General features: G+C 45.5%; 1 protein-coding gene across 36 annotated transcripts in view; it reads right to left on the bottom strand.

Moving 5' to 3' along the window:
• The window catches only part of CACNA1C (calcium voltage-gated channel subunit alpha1 C), a 742,107-nt gene that overhangs the window by 23,427 nt on the left and 700,243 nt on the right, over window positions 1-18,437 (bottom strand). For 23 of the 36 annotated variants that reach the window (XM_045366394.3, XM_045366391.3, XM_045366401.3 and 20 more), the window contains 5 exons: window positions 10,001-10,166; window positions 9,283-9,410; window positions 8,204-8,300; window positions 6,018-6,120; window positions 215-316 (listed from right to left, as the gene is read on the bottom strand). In XM_045366394.3, coding sequence (XP_045222329.2) covers window positions 215-316; window positions 6,018-6,120; window positions 8,204-8,300; window positions 9,283-9,410; window positions 10,001-10,166 — 596 coding nt within the window. Of the gene's footprint in view, window positions 1-214; window positions 374-6,017; window positions 6,121-8,203; window positions 8,301-9,282; window positions 9,411-10,000; window positions 10,167-18,437 lie in introns of all 36 variants that reach the window. The other 13 variants (XM_065523541.2, XM_065523542.2, XM_045366388.3 and 10 more) reach the window with 1 other exon arrangement.

Here is an 18,437-nt window from a genome sequence, read left to right as displayed (position 1 = left end):
TGCAGGGCATTGCACCTGCGTCCCTTCTAACCAACAGGGCCTCTGAGTCCCGCAGGAAGGGTCTGAAGGCAGAACTCCAGCAAGCCTAGGGGACTCAGGAAGCAAGTCTCAGGGGATGCTTCCACATTCTAAGGGTCCCACCGTTGGAGGAGAGGCAGGCCGAGGAAGGCACGGCCAGGTTGTGGCCGAGGTGCGGGGCCCAGGGAGCACTCACCGCCTGCAGGAGGCACCACCTGGTCCAGCAGCTTCATGCTGGTCCGCTTCCAGATCTTCTTGATGATGGCCCGCAGCTCCTCATTGGCCTGTTCGAGGTTCCCTGCAGGGCGGAAAGGATCCTCAGCCCCTTGGTGGGCCTCTGATGGGCTGGGTCCCTCTGCGTAAGGTAGGAAGCCACAGATGGTGGCGTCTGCCCCACGCAACCTGACACATCAGTTTCTTTCTCGCTGGCTTCACTTCTCCCCAGTCTTCCCGTTTTCTACCTCCTTCCTCTTCCCCTTCCTCTCTCCACCTTCCTTCCTTCCCCCTTCCCTCTCGTGCCCTGTCCAATGCCATTCCTCTCCCCTTCCCCCTGCCTGTGGCTCAGGCCAGCCAGGGGGCCCCTCCTCCGGCACTCAGTGCTCTTCCTTGTGGACTGAGCCCAGCGCCTGGGCAGGAACAATGGCGGCCATGCGCTCACCAGCTGGAACACGTATGGCCCCGCCACGGGCAGTAGGGGGTCCCCATGGGTGGCATTTCTCATGGAACTCGTTGGGCAGCCACAGGGAACATGGATGATAGGAGGGTACATCTGTCAATGAGGGCTCTGTCCTGAGTTGCCCTACTTAGATGCCTGCCCTGTGCAGCCTCTGGGGTCCCAGCCTTACAGTGGTGAAAAAGGAAAGCGGAGCCTCCTTACAGCTGTAAGGGCAGATGTGGGGGACAGGATTCTACGATGCTCCTCACCAGGGTATACACGCTGCCAAACCCCTGGGCCCCTAACCATCAGAGATTTTACTCCTGAGATTAGATTATATGGCACACGGCACCCATGACCTAAGACAGGGAGGTTAGGAGGACCTGACCTAGTCACGAGCCCTTTACAAGCAGAGTCCTCTCCAGCTGGCCTGGAAGAAAGCAAACACTCGTGTGGGCTGAACTTAGAGAGGCTGCTTCTAGGAGCTGAGGGGGTCCCCAGCTGTCAACCAGCAGGAAAGTGGGGACCTCAGACCTACAATTGCAACGGATGAATCCCATCAACAACGTGATCTCCCCCAGAGCCTCCAGAAGAGACCATGGCCTGATCAATATCCTGGATGTGCCTTATGAGAGCCCAGCTTCACCACTGCTGGACTTCTGACCTACAAAACCATGAGCTAATAACGGGGTATCTTTTTTTTTTTTTTGAAGACCGAATTTTGCTCTTGTTGCCCTGCCTGGAGCGCAATGGCACGATCTCGGCTCACTGCAACCTCCGCCTCCTGGGTTCAAGCAATTCTCCTGCCTCAGCCTCCCGAGTAGCTGGGATTACAGGCATGCACCACCACGCCCAGCTAATTTTGTATTTTTAGTAGAGATAGGGTTTCTCCATGTTAGTCAGGCTGTTCTCAAACTCCCGACCTCAGGTGATCCGCCCGCCTCGGCCTCCCAAAGTGCTAGGATTACAGGCATGAGCCACCGTGCCCGGCAACAGGGTATCTTTTTAAGCTGAAAAGCTTGTAGTGATTTGCTTTGCAGAATAGGAAGCCAACATGGGATGTTTACTGCTCTTGCACAGGACTGGCGGTTCAGTATCGTGGTGGAGGGCTCTCGTGTCAGACTGCCTGGGTTCAAATCCACTTCCGGGGCCACAGGGCAGAGCATGCAGAGGTGGCAGGGGAGGGACTGACGGAATCCCAAGCTCCCTGAATGCCAGATCCAAACAGGACCTGAAGGCAGGGGACGACTCCCGGCGATCAATCCCCTTCACGGGAGAGGTAGCTGGAGGTTTCTGACACACGCAGTACAAGATCCTAACACACACGGTATTCAAATATACTTGGCTTTGGGACTGGGCTGAATGGTGTCCTCCCAAAATTCATGTCTGCTTAGAACCTCAGAGTGTGGCCTTCGTTGGAAACAGGATTTTCACCAGTGTAATTAGTTAAGATGAGGCCATTCTGGATGAGGGTGGGCCCTAAGTCCAATGTGGCTGGTGTCCTTATAAGAAGAGGAGAGGAACCAAGACCCTGGAGGCTATGTGAAGATGGAGGCACAGATGGCGTGATGCTGCCGTGAGCTAGTGCACACCAGGCATCGTCCACAGCCCTCAGAAGCTGGAGAAAGGGTGGAACAGATTCTCCCCACAGCCTCCTGAAAGAACCAATCCTCCTGACACCTTAGTTTTAGACCTCTGGCCTCCTAAACTGAGAGAACTTTCTCTTGTTTCAAGCTGCCCAGTTTGTGATCATTTGTTACAGCAGACCTAAGAAATTAACATAGCTGGGCCGGGCACGGTGGCTCAAGCCTGTAATCCCAGCACTTTGGGAGGCCGAGACGGGCGGATCACGAGGTCAAGAGATCGAGACCATCCTGGCTAACCCGGTGAAACCCCGTCTCTACTAAAAAATACAAAAAACTAGCCGGGCGAGGTGGCGGGCGCCTGTAGTCCCAGCTACTCGGGAGGCTGAGGCAGGAGAATGGCGTAAACCCGGGAGGCGGAGCTTGCAGTGAGCTGAGATCCGGCCACTGCATTCCAGCCTGGGCGACAGAGCGAGACGCTGTCTCAAAAAAAAAAAAAAAAAAAAAAAAGAAATTAACATAGCTTCCAAAAGGACCTTTCATTTTTTTTAATCAGCCTTAATTTATTCTCATGACGGTCTATGTCGTTGTGGAAGTTCACCGACAATTGTTTCATGTCATCTGAGTATTTTTCAATATCTTCCTTCTATGTTCCAAGAGAAAAGCTTGTTTGGCTTGGTGCTGGACATGGGATGAGAGCTCTGGTTCTCTGAGGTAGGTGTTAATTTCTCCCCAATTCCTTCCAGGCTGAGATGTCTGAATGGTGAGGACTGATGCCAGCCTTATCTTCACAAATGTAGGTGCCTTCTCCCATTTCTTTCTAGTTGTTTCTAAGACGTGACTTTGTCTTCCTTTCTTAAGATTTTAACAAGATTGTGGAGGGCCCGTGTCTGATGAAGGCTCACCCTTCGGTGGGGGCATTACGGGCCCTTTGGTAGCTGTTCTGAAACGTCTTTGTGTTTAAAAGATAGTCTTTAATTCTTGACATGATTGTAGTTCCCACATGGCTGGCTTCTCCCCTTTTCTCTGGAACTCTTATTTCCTCAGAATTGGGTCTCTGCATTTGATTGATCAGTCTTTCGCATTGTTACTAGCTATTGGTCTTCCGTAGTTGGCAGGTGGCTTGCTTTGACAGTGAACCTTCGGCCTTGCCGAATCCTTGCTTCCATACCTGCCTGTCTTTTGTTCCTCTAGGGAACAAAATCTTACACCCTCAATTTATATTAAGCTTTAAGTATTACAGCATATTCCTCCTGGCAGTCATTTATATCGCCTCTTCTTCCCTCGGAACATAGGGTAGTAACACTCCTTGCAGAAAATTTGGAAAGTAAAAAAACTAAAGGAGTAAGGTAGATGTCACTGCTGATCTTTCTAGTCATGATAATCAATGTTAACATACGAACACATGTTCTTCCTAGTTTTCTTCCTTGTTATACACATATATGTGTGAATTAAATGTGTGTTTTGGCCGGGCGCGGTGGCTCATGCCTGTAATCCCAGCACTTTGGGAGGCCCAGTCAGGCAGATCACGAGGTCAGGAGATTGAGACCATCCTGGTCAACATGGTGAAACCCTGTCTCTATTAAAAATACAAAAATTAGCTGGGTGTGGTGATGCATGCCTGTAATCCCAGCTACTCAGGAGGCTGAGGCAGGAGAATGGCTTGAACCAGGGAGTTGGAGGTTGCAGGAGGCTGAGATTGTGCCACTCCACTCCAGCCACTCCAGGTGACAGAGTAAGATCCATTTAAAAAAAAAAAGTGTGTTTTTGTTTTCTGGTAGTCAGAAATAGGCCTATTTACACCCATTTCAGATTGAGTGATTGCATTGGCTACTGATGGTGTATTTTTTTAGCCTTTGCTTTTTTTTTCAGTTTAGTAGCGGAACTTGTCCTATTTTTATTTTTTATTTTATTTTATTTTTTCAGATGGAGTCTCACTCTGTCGCCCAGGCTGGAGTGCAGTGGTGTGATCTCAGCTCACTGCAACCTCTGCCTCCCAGGTTCAAGCTATTCTTCTGCCTCAGCCTCCTAAGTAGCTGGGATTATGGGTGCCTACCACCATGCCTGGCTAATTTTTGGTATTTTTAGTAGAGATGGGGTTTTACCATGTTGGCCGGGCTAGTCTGGAACTCCTGACCTCAGGTGATCCACCTGCCTCGGCTTCCCAAAGTGCTGGGATTACAGGCGTGAGCCACCATGCCTGGCTCCTATTTTTATTTTTTTAAAAATCGGCTAATTATTTTGATTTCTGTCTTGGTGGACTGGTTCTTGTTTCACTTCATTTCAAATGTTTCTGTTATTTTTTCTGAAGGATCTAACTGAGAGAAGGTCCATGTCTGGGTTATTCAATGAATTAAATTCCGAGATGTCATCACCTTTCTCTAGTCTACCAACGAAGCAACTGAAGTAGAGACAGAGTAAATGGCTCATACTCATGTCATTAGTGAGAGAGCAGGGATTTAGATTCGAGTCTCCCATCTCCCTGCCAAAGGCTCCTTCTGTTGCCCCAGAGGAACACACTGACGGACAGCCTGAGCTTTAAGTTGGAAGTGTAGGAAGGGGAAGGAAACATACTGCTTGTCTCATCTGTGTTTTCTGTAATTACTACACCAGTGGGTTTGAATCATCTCTGTAGCTGGTTCAAAATGCAGATTTCTGGGCCCCATGCTCGGGGATTTGGCGTCATCAGATCTGCGTGGGTGCCTGGGACTCTGTAGCTTAAACGGGTGTCCAAAGCTGATTCTGCAGCAGGTGGTCTTTTGACCACGCTCTAGGAAACACTAGACACTCCAAGGCTGGACACGCTTGGAGAGAAATGGCATCTTCTTAGGTGTATTTAATACAGCCTTTCCTACAGTGGTTCACAAACTCTTATCCATCATAAAGTGAGCAGATTATCTCACTCAGGCTGCTGCTAGCCCTTAGGGTGCCTCGTGAAAACTAGAAGGGCCCCTCCAGGTGGACACAGCCCTGAGGGAGCCCGGTTTGACTAGGTGGCACCAGTGAGGTCTGAATCCTCACCTGTCCGCTGGCTGAGAGCCTTGAGCCAGGCTCAGCCCACACAGTGTGTGCGATGACCTCCACCACGGCCACCACTTGTCACTATGTCCCCTTTCCCACACATGTCTTCCCAGCACAGTCCTATTAATTTAATGAGTTGAGCATTTGAGACATCCACCTGTAGCCAGTGTTAAGTCCTTTTAGACAGGGGTTGGTCCTGCTTCAGCTAACACCCGTCTCCTGTTTTGTGAGCTATACCCTCTGACTTTTAAGATGCCACCAGAATGAGTCCCAGAGTTTCATGGAAAGCGAGAGTTCAAAATGAATAAGCCGGAGTAGGCTGGTCCAACCTGCAGCCCACGGGCCACATGCGGCCCAGGACAGCTTTGAATGTGGCCCAACACATATTTGTAAACTTTCTTAAAACATTGAGTATTTTGTGATTTTTTTTTTTTAGTTTATCAGCTATCATTAGTGTATTTTATGTGTGGCCCAAGACAATTCTTCTTCCAATGTGGCCCAGAGAAGCCAAAAGATTGGATACCCCTGAGCTAGAGGCAGGGAGACCATTCAGGAAGCAAATAAGTCATGAGCAGGCTGGGGCCCTGTGATGTCCTGGAGCGCAGGTCACCCCTGTATCCCCGCTCGGATGCTGTCTGGGGCAGGAAGGTCCCTCGAGCACTGTGCAGGCTGCCGAGCTCCTCTCTGATTGTCTGCTAGACCTTCTGAGTGTCTCTCCCAGTGCCCACGGGTGCCCTTACCTTCTGTTTTGATCCTCAGAGCTGTCCTGACCAGGGCAAACAGGGTGGCATTGAACATGACCGTCCCGTCGCTGTTCAGAGGCATGTTCATGGAGACCAGGCGCTGCAGGGGAAGGGGAGCAAAGCCGGTGATGACGGCAGGTGGTGCTTAGGGGACCACAGAACACCGTGGCAGAGTGATATGGTTTGGATCTGTGTCCCCGCCCAAATCTCATGTTGAACTGTAATCCCCAGAATTGGAGGTGGGGCCTGATGGAAGGTGATTGCATCATGGGGTGGATTTCTCATAAACGGTTTGGTGCCATCCCCTTGGTGAGTGGGTTCTCATGAGATCTGTTTAAGTGTGTGGTCCGTCCCCCTTCTCTCTTGCTCCCTGTCTCTCCATGTGATGCACCTGCCTCCCCTTTGCCTTCCACCATGATTGGAAGCTTTCTGAGGCCTCCCCAGAAGCAGAATGCTAGTGCCAAGCTTCCTGTACAGCCTGCTGAACTGTGGGCCAATTAAACCTGTTTTCTTATAAATCACCCAGTCTTGGGTATTTCTTTATAGCAGTGCAAGGATGGCCTAACACAGAGGATGCTGGGGGAGACACGCAGCTTGTGTGGGTGTTGCTGGAGTGGACAGCGAGTGAATGATCCCTGAAGCATTCCAGGGAGAATCTTGCCTTTGCCACAACCACTTGTGACTCTCCTCACAGAGTGGGAGAGGTATGACATTTGTCCTCATTAGACCTTCACTTCCACAGAACGATGTGAAGGCCACCCAACCTTGCGCCCTGCTCGAAAGTCTGCTCAGGCGTGCAGGTGCGCTCTCCAGGGGCAGCAGAGACCGGCTGCACGCCAGCACATGCTGGGAGCCCACCTGCCAGGCAGCATTCACCCACAGCCCAGAGAAGAGAAGGGATCACAGGAGTTTTGACTGCAGGAGATGCTACATGTCCTCTCTGTGTATTGCCAAATACGCTTCTGCATCAAGCTGGAGCAGAAGCCTGCTGACACTGGATAGTGCTGTCTTGCCCTCTTCTTTCCTAGCACACCCCCAGAACAGGCTTCCCTGGCACTGAGCTCTGGTGTGGGGCCTTCAGCATGCACTGGGTCACGATGAGCAAGCGCGGTGTGAAGCTCACCACGGCATCCATGCCGAGGGCATGCTCAAGGGGGCTATTCGTCAGCTCACACGGTGACCTCCTGCTAATCTCAGTGTCTAGAAGGGTTACACTTTTCCTGAGTGACCAGATCTTGGTGAGTCTCATGGATGGTGTGAACTGTATCGTGGCCACTGGAAAGTTTTGCACCCAGGCCTCAGCCTGCCCAGGCCCATCCGGAGGCCACAACGGATGCACCTTAGCCCCCTCCAGGCTGCACCCCTGCCCACCCTCACCTTGCATGGTGTTTGTACCTTGCATTTATTTTATACTCCTTTTTTTCTGATATTTTCTATATCCTTGGAAATCTCTTAAAAATTTTTTTTTTTTTTGGAGTAAAGTAGAGGCACAAATGAGAAGAAACTCAGTAAACAGAGCACAAGTAGAAGGTTCTGTGTTCCCTCAATCTGCGTTTTCCATGAGTGGATTCTCACAGAGCCGAATCTTCCTGCCATCTGAGTTTCCTCCTCTCTCCAGCCCTCTGGTCTCCCTTCGCCCACCTCTCTGTCAGCTCATTACTGCCCCAACAAGGAGTGCAGAATGGCCACAGAAGAGAGGAGGGGAGAGATGGAAATGATACTTTCTTTTTTTGGGGTCATGGTCTCACTAAGGAATCCAAGGAAAGTGAGAGATCCTCCCCTGGGACACTTTGTATTTTAGTGATTTTATGTACAATTTTAAGACTCGCAGACCCCTGAAGTCAATGCCTGGGCTTTCTAATTGCCCTCCACCTCCAGGAAAAGAACGCCTAACCCCTCTAGCCTAGGCTGGGGAGTCTCCCACCCCAGGATGCCTGGATGGTGCAGTGGAACGGGCTGAGAAAGTCCTTTATCCAGGACTGGATCCCTGGCTCGCTGGGACAGGAGGCATTCACTCCTTTATTCCCTTATAGAGTCTGAGAATTTAGAGCTGGAAGGATCCTTAAAATGTAATCTTTAGGCACATAAACTAGTATGTTCATTCCCTTAAAAGGATCACAAGAAATGGGCACTTCGCCTCCCCTATTTTCCCTCTTCCTACCATGAACCCGGTTATCTCTTACTTTGCAAGCCACTCGGTGAGGGCACAGCTTCCCAAAACCTAGTGGGGGCTGAATCCGCCGGAGGAGGGTCACCACATCCAGGTGTTTGATACGACCCCTAGAAGAGGAAGGAGGGGAGGGACAGGGTATCAGAGAGCCATGGTCTCTGCCAGCAGCCCAGGACGCATGCACCTGAGGGGTGGGGCCCACTCACATGGGCAACACGGCACTGTGTGGTGGCTCTATTAGTCACACTCAGTGCAGAGCTGCAGAATTGCATGGCACAGCCCCAAACCAATATACATATACACGTGTTTAGGTTTTAATGAATACTTTTCTGCCCATGCTATGTTCAAAGTGGAAGGGATTTTAGCAGTGCAACGGAATTCTCAATACATACTTGCTGACTGAATGAACTAACCTTCTGACCAAAAGGTATTTACTGAGGGTCAGCCGAATGTGATTGATCTTTAGACCAGAAGCAGGAATGGAGTCAAGATTTTCCCCAGCCCTGTGTATCCTAACTTGAACACTTAACTAGTTATTCCTGATACTAGAATTTCCTGTCCTTCCATTCAGCTGAATGTAGTAGATATATTCTTTTCTTTCTTTTCTTTTTTTTTTTTAGATGGAGTCTTGCTTTGTTGCCCAGGCTGGAGTGCAGTAGTGCAATCTCAGCTCGCTGCAACCTCCGCCTCCCGGATTCAGGCAATTCTCGTGCCTTGGCCTCCCGAGTAGCTGGGATTATAGGCATGTGCCACCATGTCCGGCTGATTTTTGTATTTTTAGTAGAGATAAATACATGTTTACCATGTTGGCCAGGCTGGTCTTGAACTCCTGGCCTCAAGTGATTCACCCATCTCAGCCTCCCAAAGTGCTGGGATTCCAGGCGTGAGCCACCGCACCCAGCCTAGTAGATATATTCTTGACTTAATTGAAGGTGCCAGGCCTCCTCCTGCTGGCAAACCCCGGGGTTTGATGCAGTTTGGTGTTTCTAATTGATCCACCCAGTGCTGACCAACCGTGAGCCCCTCCTGCAGGTATGGTCGGCGATACCCTCTCTCAGCTTAGGGAATCAGGCCTTCCCTCTGGGAACTTACTTGGCTTCAGGGTCATACTCTGCCCAGATTCTTTTAAACTCATCCAGGTGGTGGGGACCAAGGATGGACCAGTCCCTTGTCAGGTAGTCAAAGTTGTCCATGATGACAGCTACAAAGAGGTTGATGATCTGCAGGGAACAGTACAATGAGGTGCTGGGAGAAGATCTTCCTACACACCTGCCTCTGGAACCCCCTTGCCAGCCGGGGCCCACGGATGGCAGAAGCCAACATTTCTAAAGACCGGTAATCCATCCTACCAGCCTTAGAACCTGGGTCTCTTGGACATAAACTTGACACAGCTTCCCTGAGAGTTGTGTGTGATGAACCCACATCACAAGCTGGACAGCTTCCCTCCTCCTGAGCTGCTGGGCAAGGCTGTGCAGGACAGAGGGGACTTTATCCCCTTTTCCTCACTCCTCAGAAAGATGCCAAAAAAGTATAGTTCTTTCTAGGCCTCCACATGCCCCCTGTGTCCTCTGGGACAATGCCAGTGTGACAAGAGCCAAGAATGGACAAGCAAGATGCTGGTGGAGCTCACTCTGGCCCAGGGCTTTCGGCCTTTCTCTCCATGTGGCTGGACACTCCTGCCAACTTAGTCTTCCCAAGCCAGCTCCTCTGATGGGGTTGCCCTGACCATGAGCTGCAGAGATGGAGGGTTCAGGCTGCCCTGGAACTGGGCACTCATGGCTGCTGGCTGTTGAGTTCCCCCTTGGCTTACCAGGAAGGCACAGAGCATGTAGAAGCTGATGAAGTAGAAGACGGCAAAGCTGCTGCCACAGGGTGTCTCACCCTCCGTGCTGTTGCCGGGCTCGGACTCCGGGGCACACTTCTTGCCTGGCATGCAGGCCAGCATGATGTCCTGCCAGGCCTCCCCGGTGGCACACCTACGGGGGAGGGAGAGCCACATCCATGCAGCCCATCCTACAGATGTCAAGGAGGGCCCTCTGCATCCCTCCCCACTTGTCCCTTTCCTCCTTCCCCAGAGGGAATCACTAAAATGAACTTGATGTTCATCATTCCCCGAATGCTCTGATATGTTCGCTAAATATGCAAACACATGGCATTATTTTGAAGATTTTACATTTTATATACACAGTAACAAACTGCGCCTTTTCCGAAAACTTGCTGTTTTTGCAATCCACATGATGTTTTTGAGACTTAGCCTTTTGGATGTATTTTAGTTCCAGTTCATTCACCTTAACTGCTGTATAGGAGTATGCTCTATGAACTTACCGTAAAAAAATCCACCGTCCTGTTAAAGAATATTTAGGTTTTTCACTTTTTTCTTTTACTAGTACAAAAAACACTGCAATAAACGTGCAGATTTATATCTGGGGTATCCACTTAGAAGTGGAATTGCCAGTTAAAGTACACGTGTCTTCATTTTTACTAGATATTCCTTGAACTCGAAGGGTTTGTCCAACTTAGACTCCTATTACCAGTGTAGGAGAAATGACACTACAAACTCATCTGTTCATTAGTGAATTGTTTTAAATGATGCTCGTATAATTTGTGTGAGATAATATGTCATTGCTGTTTTAATTTGGTTATAAAATGATTAGTGGGTTGAGAATTTAGATTTTATCTTCCATTAAATTGCATGTTCATGTTTTTGCTTGTTTGATTCAGGATGTCTTCTTGTTCGATTCTGGGGTGCTTAAGATATTCTATTCTCTATTCTTTTTAAATTTTTTCAATAGTTTTTGGGGAACAGGTGGTTTTTGCTTGCACGGACAAGTTCTTTAGTGGTGATTTCTGAGATTTTGGTGCACCCATCACCCAAGCAATAGCCTTTTATCCCTGACCATCCTCCCACCCTTCCTCGAGTCCCCAAAGTCCATTACATCATTTTGCAAATGGTGCTGCTATAAACGTGTGTGTACCTGTGTCTCTTTCATATAATGACTTCTTCCCCTTTGGGTAGATACCCAGGAGTGGGATTGCTGGAGGGAATGCTAGTTCTACTTTTACTTCTTTAAGGAATCTCTATACTGATTTCCACAGTAGTTGTATTAGTTTACATTCCCACCGGCAGGGTAAAAGTGTTCCCTTTTCACCACATCCATACCAACATCTATTATTTTTTATTTTTTAAATTACAGCCATTCTTGCAGGAGTAAGGTGGTGTCTCATGGTGGTTTCATGTCTATTCTTAATCCTTTGTTAGTTATACGCATCAGAAATAGCTTCTTCCAATTTGTGGCTTATCTCTGGCATTATTTACGATCTAAGTTATGCATTTCAATGAGGTCAAATTTACAGTTTTTCCTCTATGTTTTGTGCTTTTTGCATCTTGTTTAAAAAATCATTCTCTATTTTAGGTCATAAAGACATTCTTTTCTATGTTCTTCTAAAGGTTCTAAAGTTTTGTTTTTCACAATAACTTACTAACCTGAAATTTATTTTCATGTTTGATATGAGGTAGAAATACGCTTTTATTTTTCTCTGTATAGATAAGTCATTTTACTAATACTATTTATTGAATAGTACATCTTTACCTACTTAATTGAAATATTTCTTCTGCCATAAGTTGTATTTCCATAGGTGTGTAGGTTGTGTTCTAGCCTTTCCATTCCATTCCTTAGGTTTATTTGTTTATCTTGGTACAGAAGTACTGTGTTGTCTTCATAGTAAGTTGCCTTATGGTAAGTCCTGCCCTTTCACAGTGCAGGAGTCCTTCCAACCTGTTGTTCTTCAACATTTGTCTTGGCTATTCAGTTTCCTTTTCTATTCCATAGACACAGTAGAGTCAGTTCCAGGCTCTATGAGTAATCCTGTTGGAAGTCTTATTAGAATTGCATTGGGATATCGATTAACTTGGGGAATCCTGACATCTTTATGATATTAAGTCTCCTGGCCAGAAATGTGGCATATCCTTCCTTTCATTTTGTTGTACATTTAAAATGGTATAGTTTCAACATTATATTTTAAAAGCTATATCCATTTGCTGCTGATACAGAGGGAATACAATTGATTTCATATTATGGAATATTTGCTGAACTCTCCTATTAGTTTTAACAATTTTCTGTAATTTTTCTTGTATATACACACAGGCAATCAACTTTTTTGGCATTTAATTTTGTTTCTCCAATTCTTATCCTTTATTTTTCTTGTCTTATTTTATTGGGTAAGAGTTATAAAATAATAATATTGAAAAAGTGACAGCATAATATCTTATCTATTACATTTACTAATTAGTTATTGCCAGCACAGGAAAACAATTATTTTTCTTTGTTAATCTTTTAATCTTCCACTTTATTAATTCTATTGTCATAAAAGGTTTTTAGTTAATTTGCATAGATTTTCTACTTGAATTAGCCTGTCATCTGCAAACAATGGCAGTCATGTGTACATATTTTCATATTTATAACTGCTTGCTTTTTTCTCTTTTTCTTATTGGCATTAGCTTTGTGTTAGTCTTATGGGATGAGTGAAGAGGTTTTCTACAACTTTCTGTTCCTGGAAAGTTTATATAACAATGGAATGATCCACTCCTTGATAGTCTGGTAGATCTCACAAATAAAAATATTGAATCTTGGGCCTTTTCAAAGGCTAAATTTTTGACTACCTTTTCAATTTCTGTTGTAGTTGTTTTTTTTTTAATTCTTAAGGTAATTTTATAATTCTTATTTTCTACATAAAAGCATCTGCTTCATTCAGGTTTTCAAATAGATTGGCACAAATTTGTTCATGATGTTCTCTGTCTTCTTTTTTGAAGTCTGAAATTATTCGTCTGCTACTCTTAGAAAAATCTTGTGTGTGTGTGTATGTGTTTAGAGATGGGATATCACTTTGTCACCCAGGCTACAGTGCAGTGGAGCCATCTTAGCTCACTGTAACCTCAAACTCCTGGGCCCAAGTGATCCTCCCGCCACAGATTCTCAAGTAGCTGGGACTACAGGCGCATGGCACCACACCTGGCTAATATTTTTATTTTTATTTTTTTTATTTTTTATTTATTTTTATTTATTTATTTATTTTTGAGACGGAGTCTCGCTCTGTCACCCAGGCTGGAGTGCAGTGGCCGGATCTCAGCTCACTGCAAGCTCCGCCTCCCGGGTTCATGCCATTCTCCTGCCTCAGCCTCCCGAGTAGCTGGGACTACAGGCGCCTGCCACCTCGCCCGGCTAAGTTTTTTTTGTATTTTTAGTAGAGACGGGGTTTCACTGTGTTAGCCAGGATGGTCTCGATCTCCTGACCTTGTGATCCGCCCGTCTCGGCCTCCCAAAGTGCTGGGATTACAGGCTTGAGCCACCGCGCCCGGCCAATATTTTTATTTTTATTCTTACAGATGGGGTTTTGCTATGTTGCCCAGGCTGGTCTCATACTCCTGGTCTTAATTGATCCTCCCACCTCAGCCTCCCAAATTGTTGGGATTACAGGTGTGAGCTGCCATACCTGGTGAAAATCTTATTTTTGATAGACTCAGAAGCTCCCAGTGAACATAGCCTCCACGTCTTGGAAATCTGTTCCTGGCATTTTTCTTTGGTCTCCTTCATTCTCTTGGCCAAAAGTTCAGCATATTGTTTAACCTCTTCCTTATATTTATTTATTTATTTGGAGACAGAGTCTTGCTCTGTCACCGAGGCTGGAGTGCAGTGGCACAATCTCAGCTCACCGCAACCTCCACCTCCCAGGTTCAAGCGATTCTCCTGCCTCAGCCTCCCGAGTAGCTGGGATTACACGTGCCTGCCACTGCGCCTGGCTAATTTTTGTATTTTTAGTAGAGACAGGTTTCACCGTCTTGGCCAGGCTGGTCTCGAACTCCTGACCTCATGATCCACCTGCCTCAGCCTCCCAAAGTGCTGGGATTACAGGTGTGAGCCACCGCACCCGGCCTTACTTATTTTTATTTTTATTTTAGTGTCCTATTTCTTCAGAGCAATATGTCAGCATTTGTGTTGCAGGACACGTGGAGTAAGAAGATGCCGAGTGTTGGGTGCTTTGGTTCTAGGTTCCTGATATCCTTTGTTTAGGGGCTTACTCACTGGTGGACATCATCTTTACACGGAATGAAAAGTTATTAGACTGTGCCATCTCTTTTGGACCTCAGGTGAGAAGGCACAGTAGTATCAGTCTAGTCTTCTCTCTCCCCTATCTTTTTTTACAAAAACCAAATTAAGAAGTCAGATTGGCACTCACAATGCAACCCTGAGCCATCTGTGTTTTCCTTCTGCAGTTCCCCTTGGTCTGTAACAGAACACGCCCCACATGCAGTAGCAGGTGGACACAACCACAGGTCAGGACACACTCCTTCACAGGGAAACCTCGCGGGCCATTTGCACCGGTGATCTGACCCTCGTAAGCCTTCCATTCTTCACCCAGAGTGGCACCGGCGACTTCTGAGGCCATATGCTTCTCATAAAAGGTCTGGTTTGCATCCACTGTCCACTTCAACGAGTTTCTGGCAGCCACTGGCTGAGAAGGAGACCTTCTGCTTCATCTTGAAGCAGCTGATCACCTCTGAGGTGCCACCAAAGAGAGGCATGAGATTCTCTTATCATTCTAAAAATCACTTCCACACCTGTAATTACGTTGCTTTTTGCATTCCTGATGTTGTTGTTGTTTTTTTTTTTAAATTGGATTTGATGCTTTGTCTGTTTATTGGTCTTTTCAAAGGATCAGCTTTAGGGTTTATTGATAAAATCCATAATTTATTAATTTATGCTTTTACTTTAAAAAATGCATTCCTTCATATTCTGGGATTATTTTACTATTCTTTCCCTCATCTTTTGGCTTATTTAATATACATCTTTTTAAATAAATATAAATAAATTTTAGGCTCTGAATTTTTTTCTTTGGTGTCGATTGATGCATCTCATACATTTCAGATATGGTGCTCTGGCTCTCGTTTCTAAGTACAGTCCTGTGTCACTTAACAATGGGGAGATGCACGGTTAGGCAATTCTGTTGTTGTGCAAACAGCATACAGTGGATTCACACAAACCTAGATGCCATAGCTATTACACACCTCAGCTCTACGGCACAGCCCACTGCTCCTAGGCTTCAAGCCTATACAGCATGTGACTGTACCGAATATTGCAGGCAACCGGAACACAATGGTAAGTATTTGTGTATCTAAACATACCTAAACACTGAGAAGGAGTAGTAAAATAGGCACAGTAAAAAAGATTCAAAGATGGTGCACCTGTAGGGGGCGCATACCATGAATGGAGCTTGCAGGACTGAAAGTTGTTGTGGGTGGAGCAGTGAGTGAGTGGTGAGTGAATGTGAAGGCCTAGGACGTGACCGCACACTGCCGTACACCACTGGAGACTAGAAACACTATACACTTAGGCTACACACATTTATAAAAAGTACTTTTCTTTCTTCAGTAATAAATTAACTTCAGGTTAATGTAACATTTTTACTTTATAAACTTTTTAATTTTTTTAACTTTTGGACTCTTCTGTAATAACGCAACTTAAAACACACATTGTACAGCTGTACAAAATATTTTTCTTTATATCCTTATTTTGTTTTTTTTTTCTATTAACCTTTTTTTTTTTGTTTTTTGTTTTTTGTTAAAAGCTAAGACACAAACCCACACATTAGCCTAGGCCTACACAGGGTCAGGATCATCAGTATCACTGTCTTCCACCCCCACATCTTGTCCCGTTGGAAGGTCTTCCGGGACAGTAACACGCATGGAGCTGTCATCTCCTATGATAACAATGCTTTCTTCTGGAATACCTCCTGCAGGACCTGCCTAAGGCTGTTTTACGGTTAACTTAAAAAAAATAAGTAGAAGCAGTACACTGCAAAATAATGATAAAAGTATAGTGCAGTAAATATATAGACCAGTGACACAGTCCTTTATTCTCGTTATCAAATATTATGTACTGTACATAATTGTATAAGCTATACTTTTTTTTTTTTTTTTGAGACAGAGTCTCGCTCTGTCGCCCAGGCTGGAGTGCAGTGGCTGGATCTCAGCTCACTGCAAGCTCCGCCTCCCGGGTTTACGCCATTTTCCTGCCTCAGCCTCCCGAGTAGCTGGGACTACAGGCGCCCGCCACCTCGCCCGGCTAGTTTTTTGTATTTTTTTTTTAGTAGAGACGGGGTTTCACCATGTTAGCCAGGATAGTCTCGATCTCCTGACCTCGTGATCTGCCCGTCTCGGCCTCTCAAAGTGCTGGGGTTACAGGCTTGAGCCACTGCGCCCGGCCTAATTTTGTATTTTTAATAGAGATGGGTTTTTACCATGTTGGCCAAGCTGGTCTCAAACTCCTGACTTCAGGTAGTTTGCCTGCCTTGGCCTCCCCAAGTGCTGGGATTACAGGCGTGAGCCACCGCGCCCGGCCAAGCTATACTTTCATACGACTGGCAGCACCATGAACACCTGAGTGAGGCACTGCGCTGGGTGATGATGTATGGCGTCACTGGGTGATAGGAATTTTTCAGCTCCATTGTAATTTTAGGCAGACTGTCATTGGCTGAAATGTCATCATGTGGCACATGACTGCAGATGGTAGTTTCAGCTTTGAGTCACTAAGAAGAGTGCCAAAATTTTAAGTAGATTTTGGAGAGGTTATTGTTTTTATGGCTAATTTCTAATTTTGCTATATCAAAGTAAGAGCAGTTTTAGAATTTGTTAAATTCTTTGTGACTTAAATGTTGGCTAATTGTTGTGAATGTTTCTGGGGTGTTTAAAAAGAATGTGGTTTTTTGGCCATTTATTGAGTATAAATCTGTAAGATCAAGTCTGTTACTTGTATTACTTAGATATTCTTTACCCTTTTTTCTATTTTGGTCTATTTGATCTGTCATGCTCTACTACCTGTATTAAATCTTCCACTGTGTGTGTGTGTGTGTGTGTGTGTGTGTTCTCCTTATACTTCTATCAATATGTAATTGATACATTTCCAAACTATATTGTTAGGCTCATGTAGTTTTATGACCGTTACATGTTTTTGATGGATTATACCCTTTATCAGCATAAAATCCCTCTCTGTCTTGTTTAATGCCTTTCACCTGGAATTCTATTTCTTCTGCTACTGCTATTATTACATCTACATTGTGAGCCTTACATGGTGTTCATTTTTCTGTCCTTTTATTTTCATTTTCTTTAGGTCATTTTGTTTTACTATAACTGTTATAAACAGGCTAGAGCTAGATTTCTTAAAGCCAGCATCAGAGTATCTATCTTTTAATAGTGAACTTTAGCTCAATAAGTTTAGTAATTATCTTTGTTCTTATTCCTGCCATCTCCTTTTATTATTCTAATTTCCATGTTTTATTTATTTATTTTTCTACTTTTGCTTTACCTTCCTTTTGCTGAATTGCTAAGTTTTCTTTATCTACTTTTTCCTCTAGTGGTTTGGAATGTATACATTCCATTTCTATTTTTTTAGTGATTGACCTTTAAGTATTTAACATTTATATTTATACACACTTTTCCCTTAGTTATGTACAGAATTAAACAGTATCTATTCTTATCCCCAAACAAGAGAAGAACCTTAGCGTGGTTTTATGTTTCTAATTCTTCTACCACCTCACTTCCTACCTTGCTGAGGTAACATAAAATATTACTTCCAAATTGTCATTAAGGTTTTGTACATTTTCCCCTTAACAATTATGTAGATTTTATATAAACTTTATAATGTCCTTGTTCAAAACTCACAACTATAAACTTCATTTTTTTTTTTTTTTTTTTTTTGAGACGGAGTCTCGCTCTGTCGCCCATGCTGGAGTGCAGTGGCGCAATCTTGGCTCACTGCAAGCTCCGCCTCCCGGGTTCACGCCATTCTCCTGCCTCAGCCTCCCGAGTAGCTGGGACTACAGGCGCCGGCCACTGCGCCCGGCTAATTTTTTTCTATTTTTAGTAGAGACGGGGTTTCACCGTGGTCTCGATCTCCTGACCTTGTGATCCACCCGCCTCGGCCTCCCAAAGTGCTGGGATTACAGGCGTGAGCCACCGTGCCTGGCCTAAACTTCATTATTTTTTCACTCATATCATTACTCTGCTCATTCTATTTCTTTGATTCGTTTTTCATTCTGTGGAAATACAGCCTGAGTAACTGCTTCAAGGAGGACTTATGTGGGGCAGTAAACTTTATGGGTTCTTAAACACTTGGAAATGTATTTTGCTTGGCTACTTGAATGCTGATTAGACTGCATATACAGGGCCAGGTTCAAGAATACATTTTCCTCAT

Source organism: Macaca fascicularis, chromosome 11 (assembly GCF_037993035.2).
Source record: "Macaca fascicularis isolate 582-1 chromosome 11, T2T-MFA8v1.1".
NCBI lineage: Eukaryota > Metazoa > Chordata > Mammalia > Primates > Cercopithecidae > Macaca > Macaca fascicularis.
The sequence above is the reverse complement of the archived record's forward strand: the minus strand, read 5'-3'. Positions and strand labels throughout refer to the sequence as shown.